Source organism: Myotis lucifugus, unplaced genomic scaffold (genome assembly GCF_000147115.1).
Source record: "Myotis lucifugus unplaced genomic scaffold, Myoluc2.0 scaffold_61, whole genome shotgun sequence".
Taxonomy (NCBI): Eukaryota; Metazoa; Chordata; class Mammalia; order Chiroptera; family Vespertilionidae; genus Myotis; species Myotis lucifugus.
In genome coordinates, this window is record NW_005871109.1 from 4,225,616 (window position 1) to 4,234,902 (window position 9,287).

The 9,287-nt window shown below is 51.2% G+C and overlaps 1 protein-coding gene across 1 annotated transcript in view; it reads left to right on the top strand.

Annotated features, from left to right (window-relative positions):
- The window catches only part of SBF2 (SET binding factor 2), a 313,800-nt gene extending 306,403 nt beyond the window's left edge, over nt 1-7,397 (top strand). Inside the window, exons 39-40 of the mRNA XM_023754547.1 lie at nt 4,414-4,545; nt 5,750-7,397. Of these exons, the coding sequence (XP_023610315.1) occupies nt 4,414-4,545; nt 5,750-5,848 (231 nt within the window). The 3' untranslated portion in view covers nt 5,849-7,397. The remainder of the gene's footprint in view (nt 1-4,413; nt 4,546-5,749) is intronic.
- The last annotated feature ends 1,890 nt before the right edge of the window (nt 7,398-9,287 follow it).

Sequence of the window (9,287 nt, forward strand, 5' to 3'; positions counted from 1 at the left end):
CAGTGACAGCTGAGCCCAGAGCATTAAGAGCAATAGACTCTGCTTTTTTTTAAATATATTTTTTTATTGATTTCAGAGAGGAAGGGAGAGGGAGGGAGAGATAGAAACATCAATGATGAGAATCATTGATTGGCTGCCCCCTACACACCCCACACTGGGGATCCAGCCCTACCCCGGGCATGTGCCCCGACCAGGAATTGAACCTGTGATCTGGTTCATAGATCGATGCTCAACCACTGAGCAACACCAGCCGGGCAAACTCTGCTTTTTAATGCTCAGATATCTTCTGCTCGTAAACCCACGCTGGGAGACCCTGAGATTGTCAGTGTGTTGCATGTTGTATGCACATATGGAGCCTGTGAGCACTCCCAGAATACACATTACCTTCGGCCGGCAGCGTAAAGCATCCACGCACAGATGAGGGCACTCATTTATTCGACAAATGGGATTGCACACCTTCCCTGTGCCCGCCATGCACAGTGTTCTAAAGAAGGCATGATTCTTCCTCATAGACAGCAGCAACAGGGGAGGGGCCCCGAAACAGGCAGGTGGACGGGCCCACGCACACCTGGAACCCACAGTGGGCAAGCGCGAGATGGACCTCACTGACCTGTCGGGAAGTCTGTTGCCTGTTGTTAGGTTCTTAGCTACTGCCATTGAAGCCCACACATCCTAGTGTCATAGCTTGGCTTCAGCAATGCCAGGGGAGGGGGACCCCTAGCCAAACCCCCGGCCCCTCTGCACCTTCACTAGTGAGAGTCGCATGGCCTCCCGTGTCCCTGGAGCTGACAGGGCTGCCTGGAGGCGAAGGGGTGCGTTTTGATTCTCAGTGCACCGTCTCTAAAATGGAGCCTGTGGAGAGCGATAAGGACTGTTACCCTCAACCTGTGCTCTGGTTGGACCCGCATCTGGAAACTCCTTCCAGGTGAAGATGTTATGCAGAGATCCCCCTCTGTTCAAAGGATTCCATAAAGGCTATGCAGTCTTTGGGGAGGAATGTAGAGAATTTCTTTCCAGATATGCAATCAAGCCTTTTTTAGACTTAACAGTCCCTGAAATCAAGTCTGCACTATGTATAAAAGTTCCATTAAATCACGAAATACACCACAGGAGAATGTCATAGCCTTTCTGTAATTTACAATTATGTCAAATTATACTTGTGTTCCTACCAATCTTTGGGATTGCTTCAGTATGAAAGGTGTACAGACTTTCCATTTCCTGCTTACACCAGGCCTGAGGGAGAGACAGGAACATCCCAGCCAGAACCTCAGTGCCCGAGGCTCCAGGCACTCCTGCTGGGAAGTGAGAGCAGGAATCTGTGGGCCAGGAAGGCTTTTCACCAGCATCTTTCATTTTAAAAAGTTTTCCTCATTTCTTTTCATATTCCAAAAGTAATACATACATGTTTGTTGTATTGAATTCAAATACCTCATAAAGATGGGAGAGCCTCCTGAGCCCACAACTCCCAGAGGTAACTATTAACAATTTGGTATCTATTTCTCTAAATATTTTATACATCTGTGTGTAGACGTAGATGTATTATACGTAGTTTGAGTTGCTAGGAAGGTTAAATGAGTGTATACAGGACAGTCCTGGTACAAATACCACTCAATCAAATGTTATGCTACTTACTCTGTTTTTCAAACTTATTTTATAGCTACATGCTAATTGGGAATTCACTTTTTTATATAATACTAGAGGCCCGGTGCATGAAATTTGTGCATGGGTAGAGTCCTCAGGCCTGGCCGACTATCGGGGCTGTTCACGGTCTTCCAGCTGCCAGCCGGGGCCTTCCTTCGTTCCACGCTGCCCCTTGGTGGTCAGTGCATGTCATAGTGGGCGGTCGAACTCCCAGTCGGTCGAACTCCCGAGGGGACCATTTGCATATTAGCCTTTTATTATATAGGACTAGAGGCCCGGTGCACAAAAATTTGTGCACTGGGGGTGTCCCCCAGCCCGGCCTGTGCCCTCTCGCAGTCTGGGACCCCTCGGGAGATAACGACCTGCTGGCTTAGGCCTGCTCCCGGGTGGCAGAGGGCAGGCCCAATCCCTAAGTGCAGCCCCTGGTCAGGCTCAGAGCAGGGCCGATTGGGGAGTTGGGGCGCCGCCCCGTCATGCACAGAGCAGGGCGGATCGGGAGGTTGCGATGCCACCCTCAGTCACGCTCAGGGTAGGGCCGATTGGGGGGTTGGGGCACCGCCCCCTGTCACACACAGAGCAGGGCGGATCAGGGTGTTGGGGCGCTGCACCCTGTCACACTCAGGGCAGGGCCAATGGGGAGGTTATGGCTCTACCCTGTCACAGAGCAGGGCCCGTGGGGGGGCGGGGGTTGGGGCGCCACACCCTGTCACACACAGAGCAGGGCCGATCAGGGGATTGGGGAGCTCCCCCCTATCAGGCACAGAGCAGGGCTGATCAGGGGGTTGGGGCGCCTTCCCCTGTCAGGAACAGAGCAGGGCGGATAGGGAGGTTGTGGCCCCGCCCCCTGTCACACACAGAGCCGCAGGGCGATCAGGGGGTTTGGGCGCTGCCCCCGTCACGCTGATCCCGGTGCCGGGAGCCTCGCTGCTCCGCTGATCCCAGTGCCGGGAGGCATATTACCCTTTTACTATATAGAATAGAGGCCTGGTGCATGGGTAGGGGCCGGCTGGTTTGCCCTGAAGGGTGTCCTGGATCAGGGTGGGGGTCCCCACTGGGGTGCCTGGCCAGTCTGGGTGAGGGGCTGAGGGCTGTTTTCCGGAAGCGGGTGACTGAAGCTCCCAACCGCTCCTTGTTTTCTTTTTTTTTTTTTTTATTCTGGACCAGCTTTAGCTCTGAGGCCTCGCTGCTGAAAACATCGATACAATGTTGCGGTCCGGCTGGCTTTCAGTCCGGCTGGTTTCTGGGGTTTTGTTTAGCTTCTTATTTGCAACATAGTACATAGTTGCTTAGACTTGCAGCTGAGAGGCCGGCAAGTTAGGCAGGGAACGTTGGAGTCTGCAGTCACTGAAGCAAGCAAGCCTCCCTGCTCGCTTTAGTGCATGTTTGCCGGCCGCCATCTTGGCTGACAGTTAATTTGCATAAGGATATGCTGATTAGCCAATGGGAAGGGTAGCGGTTGTACGCTAATTACCATGTTTCTCTTTTATTAGTGTAGATATTTGAACATATTTTCCTGCCAGTTCATACAGACCTTTGTTGTTTTTGAAAAGCTGTATGCTATTCCATATATTGCTGTCCTGCCTTGTAATTAACCAACACCCCATTGAGAGACAGATACATCTTTTCCATTTTAGCTGATAAAACAGTAAAGAAAACCTCTGTATGTGTGTCTTGGCCCAGTTGTGAGAGTGTTTCTATAGGATAAGTTGTAGAGGTGGGAAGGGTGTATCACTAAGCACAGACACTTTACATTTTAGTTGATATTGTCAAATCGTTCTCCAAAAATCTCTAACAAGTTATATCCCCACTAAGAATATGTAGTGCTTTACGTTCAACCAGATATTATCAGCCATGTTTAACATTTCTTAATGTAGGTGAAAGTGAAATCTCATTGATTCACTTCCTGTTCTTTGGTCAGTGAGGTTGCTCATCTTTGCAGGAGTTTGTAGAGCATTTGTGTTTCTTCTGTGACGTGCTTGTTGAGCTCCTTTGACCATTTTTTTTACTAGGTTGTTTATCTTTTTCTTGTCAATTCCTAGGAATTCTGTGTTGATTCTAAACATTAACCCCTTGCCGAAACCGGTTTGGCTCAGTGGATAGAGCGTCGGCCTGCGGACTGAAGGGTCCCAGGTTCGATTCCGGTCAAGGGCATGTACCTGGGTTGCGGGCACATCCCCAGTGGGGAGTGTGCAGGAGGCAGCTGATCGATGTTTCTCTCTCATCGATGTTTCTGGCTCTCTGTCTCTCTCCCTTCCTCTCTGTAAAAAATCAATAAAATATATTTTAAAAAATAAAATAAAAAAAAATTAACCCCTTTTTATATGTTATGTATAGTTTTTACAGTTGTTAGTTGACATTTGATTCTATTTTTTAATATGTAATTCACTTATTTGTTCAAATTTCAAAAGAAGTCTTTTTTTTCTTCTCTCTCCTGGCCACCTAGTATTTTTTCCTAGAGGCAAACAGTGTTTTTCACTTCTTGTCTATTCTTTTTTATTTATATACTTTGTGTTGAAAGTATTACATATATCCCCCTTGCTCCCCCTTCTAGGGTGCTCCCGCCCCCCTATTATCTGAGCCCATGGGTTATGCATATATACACACAGTTCTTTGGTTGGTCTCTTCCCACCCCCACCCCTCCCTTCCCTCTGAGCTTTTCTTGCCTCTTCTCCTCGGCATAGTTCACATAGATACAGAGGGAAGTGTTCAGTTAGAAGAGCCAGGCCGTTTTCCCTCTCTGTCCTTTACATCTTCTGCACCCTTTGTTTCCAGCTGCGATACTATGACTCGGGCGAGGACACCAGCTGTAAGGGCCACATTGATCTGGCCGAAGTGGAAATGGTCCTCCCCGCGGGCCCCAGCATGGGGGCCCCGAAGCACACGAGTGACAAGGCTTTCTTTGATGTAAGTTGATCTTGTCTTTCTCGGGCGCCACGTGAGCTCCTTATCTCCACCTCCTCCGAGAATCGTGGAGCCTCGGAGCAGCAGGTGGTGACGGAGCATGGGTCCCAGACCCCGGCCATTGGATCGCTGCAGAACTTGAACTCAGCACTCTGTCCCACCCTGACCTCCCCCGCTATCCGCATGTCTGACCTCCCCCGCTGTCTGCATGTCTGACCTCCCCCGCTATCCACATGTCTGACCTCCCCCGCTATCCACATGTCTGACCTCCCCCCGCTATCCACATGTCTGACCTCCCCCGCTATCCACATGACTGACCTCCCCCCGCTATCCACATGTCTGACCTCCCCCCGCTGTCCGCATGTCTGACCTCCCCCGCTGTCCGCATGTCTCAGAAGCTGCACGTGCTTTTGCACCTAGGGCTCCTTCAAAAGGTGTCCAGTCACACCTGAAAGCAAACGAACTCCCTGCTAAGTGTTGTTATTTCACTCGCCACCTGCTGTCAGGTACAGGTGCTACCTCGTTCATGCCCAGTGTCTTCATGCTTGACCGTCCACAAAAACTGTCCCAGTCACATGGTGACTGCCTACCCGGACATCTTCAGCAGCTGTAGGTGGGCCTTGGGCATTTTATGGGCCACGTGATATGTGACTTATCTAGTCCCCAGAGCCCAGCAGGGCTTCATAAAGGGCAGAGGCCACACTCCGGGGCCTGGCTCAGGCTGTGAGGCTGCAACCCTAACTCTGGGTTTCCAGTGTGGCCCCAATTGGAGACTGGAGACCAGAGAAGGGGGTGGAGTGGACACAAAAGCCACCCTGATCTCTGTGTGGGTGAGTCTCGGCTTCCCCGAGGAGCACAGGGTGCTACTCAGCACCTCATGCGCTGCTCCAGGGCCTGGGACACGCCAGAGGCTCCGCCGTCCAGCCCTCTCCTCAGTCGGGGAGGATATCAAGGTGGTCCTCATGCGTCTCCTTTTCCTGCCAGCACCTTCCGGCAGATGTCAATCTGCCAGGGGATGTCAATGGTGACTCTGGGGACTAGAAGGTAAAGTGAACATACAGGCGCTGACAGTATGGCAGTGCAGGGAGAGAGATGCAGCAGCTCTGGGCAGTGCGGGGACGTGCTGTCACAGGGACGGCCTTGCTTACTTACCCAAAGTCTTAGAACAGCCTGCCCTTCATCTCTCACTCCCCTCATTTGGTTTTAGCTCAAGACCAGCAAACGTGTGTACAACTTCTGTGCCCAGGATGGACAGAGTGCCCAACAGTGGATGGACCGGATCCAGAGCTGCATCTCCGACGCCTGATGCCCACCCAAGTGGGAGAGAGAGGAGAGACTCATGCTTCGAATCAGGAAAGTGCACAAGTCCTCGAGGAGCGGACAGCTTCCTGTTCGGCTCTATGAGGCAGCCTGGGGCCTGAGGCTCTCTGGGCCGGTCTTGCCCAGCCCCCTCCTTCAGCATTGCTGTGTCTACTTGGCCTGAGTGGATGAATCACACAGATCTGGTCAAGAGCCCCAGGACTCCATGCCTTGCACTAGGTTGTTCTAACAGGGTCTTAGTGGTCAGGGTCAGAGATGCTTCCTGAGCCAACTGGCACCCATCCCCAGGCCAATGGTGCACCTGCCTGGGTCCTTTGGTTCCCCAAGGTCATCACTTCCTTGGAGAGCTTTCTGACAAGCAAACATCAAAACCCTCCAGAGCGTTACATTCTGCACAGAATAGGTTTCCCATCGGCGGCTCCTACTCTTAGCACCTGACCTTAGAGATGCTCAGCCATCTGGTGCTGCAGAAGGTCCTTCCAGGACCTCTGCCCTGCCGCCGGGCTCCGCGGCAAGAACATCGGTGCTCAGGGCGGGCAGAGTGAGGGCACACGGAGTGTCCTGATGGACAGATGGTCCAGGGGGTGATGCAGCAATGGCCACGCCAGCGCAGGAAAGTACTGCTTCCAAACACTGGGTTCGCGGGTCGCAGCTGTCCGAGGACCCTGTGCTCCTGCGTGTCTTCTGCTCCCTGACAGCTTCCTTCACAGCAACCTGCAGGAAGCCGGACGCACTCACGGCAGAACAAGCACTTGCACTGACCTCCGGACGAAGCGGGAGGTGGGAGAGACCAGCTGTTCATGACCTCGAACACCTGTACCGAGGGCGTCTCCATGCATCCCACACCCACGATTGGAACCCACACGGCGCTTCAGCACGTGGACCGCAGGCACCGCTTTCAGATTCCCCTTCCTTTTGATAACCTTGTGTTTGTCCAGCTTAGGACCCGAGGAGGCTGTTCTCGGGGACAGAGCAGCTCCTCTGAGGCCCCTGTGGCCAGGGGGCAGGGAGCTAGAGCAGGACATTGTTTTGAACTGTTAATATGTTAAATACCAAACTAATATTTCAAAAATATGTATATATGATTGCTATATCCTTCAGTTAGTCTGCTTATAATTTAATATAAAATTAAATAAGATTTCCTTAATGAAATGGTTCCCTTTTTACAAACTAAAAAACCACTTTGTCTTTATAGGTTAAAAATAAATCAGATTTTCAAATTTAAAATTATCTACACAGTAGGAAATAGAACTGTGACATAAGAAATTGAGGGAATAATATGAAGGATTTTTCTATCATTTTCATTTTATAAATTGCCACCTGTGAAAATGGTTTTTGCACATTCTTTGTATTTTTCTTTGTATATGAAATAAATTTTTGTACTATGTAAAATACGGAGCCCATTGTACCCGTGGCCGTTTGACACTATGCCCAGTGCTTCTTTTGTAACTGGATTCTTTTAACTTTCATAAAGGCGTTCCCTGCCTTACATCCACTAACCACCTGGAATTAAAGTTATTTCTTAAGAAAGAGCATCCCTCGTTTTCTGTGAGATGAAGTCATTCTGCAGCGCCCGGCGCCCGCGGGACAGCACTCAGGACTCACGTGGGACTAGAGGTTCATGGGAAACAGCAGGACCATTTCCAACATCAGGCTGCTACGTCATCACTGCCCTTTGCTGGGCATGGAGCCTCGGGTACAGGACGGCAGGCGTGAGCTTCAGGTTCTAGATGCGAGGCTGCAGTCTAGGTGAGAGGCCTGGCTGCGATGAGCTGGGAGGGATTGGTAAGTACTTTACCGCTTTGGGGTCACAGTTCCACCACCTGTGGCCTGTGGCAATTTGTGAGAATTTTAGGCAGAAGTTTCAGAGCAGACTCGCCTGCTTCAGGGCATGGCCCCCCTCCTAGGACCTCATATGTTCACCGCCTCCCTCCTCTCCCCAGAAGCTGAATGTTCAGACTCTATTAACAAGTTTGGTCTTTCTGGTGACCAGCCCCCATCCTGCCGCTCCAGCCCCACCCCAGTCACTCAATTACGTAAACAGGTGGATAACAAAAGACGTTCCCATCAGGAAATTCTAGGGGTTTTAGGAACTCTATGCCAGGAATCCAGGACAAAGACCAAATTTTTAAAATTATTACACCCCATTTCCAAGTGCTACCAGACTGAACCACGAAGACTTAGAGGAAGTAGCTGCTCAGAGCAGCGCCCGCAGTGGGAGGAAGAGATGGTGCTGGCTCTATTCTAATTCACTGTATGACCCTCACCCAGTCCCTTAGCTGGGCTTTGACCTGCAAAATGAAGGGCCCAAGTAAGCTGTAATTTTGTGATTCCAACTGTTTGCCTTTGCAAAAACTCAGGTTCTAAACTGAGATTTAAAGGATTTGCTGGAAAAGACCAAATCATCTAAACAGCGTTTTCTCAAATTACAATGCGTGTCTGAGTCATCTGCTAAAATGAAGACCCTGATTTGGTAGGTCTAGGGTGGGGCTAGACCAGCCGTGGGCAAACTACGGCCCGCGGGCCGGATCCGGCCCGTTTGAAATGAATAAAACTAAAAAAAAAAAAAAGACCGTACCCTTTTATGTCATGATGTTTACTTTGAATTTATATTAGTTCACACAAACACTCCATCCATGCTTTTGTTCCGGCCCTCCGGTCCAGTTTAAGAACCCATTGTGGCCCTCAAGTCAAAAAGTTTGCCCACCCCTGGGCTAGACATTCTGTGTTTCTGACAAGCTCCCAGGTGATGGCAGCTCCTGGTCCAAGGACCACGTGAAGTCACCGGTGTTGGTCCCAGTCCTCTGAGAAGCAGGGAGGCTAGCCGGAGACCATGGTGCACGTACAATCCTTGGGAAGGAGAAAGGGAGGGAGGCAAGTTGGGCAGAGGAGGCCTAGGCTGCAGTGCGGTTCTGAAGCTCAGCGTGGCCGGTGAGAAGTCCTCAAGGCCCCGGGAATTGTCAGAGGACCCCACACCCCAGCACGGGCCTAGGATCCTGGCCACTCAGTCCTCGGCAGGCCCATGGGTAAGCATGGTCTCGGTGCAAGCTAAGTGACAGGTTTCAGAACACGGCCGCTGGGCCAACATCACAACCCCTGCAGCCGAGACCACCCACCCTTGTGCCACACGGACCTGGTTTTCCACCAGTTCAGAGAGCAGTTCACCCATTCCCCTTGGGCCCCTGTTCCTCAGGGAAACAGAGAAAGGGGAAGGTCATGGGCCTAACTACCCCCTGTCAAGGCAGGTAATCTCACCTCTCCCTCCTCCCTCCATTCTGAATCCTCTCACCCTCCACAACCTGGCAGATGCTGATGGCTTTCCCTGGCAGTGTGTCCCCACCTTCACCCAGTGGGGAGGAAAGGGCCTAAATGCGTGGTAATCAAACCCTTCTTCCGTCGGGGTTGCTGCCCGTGTCCTTGCACAG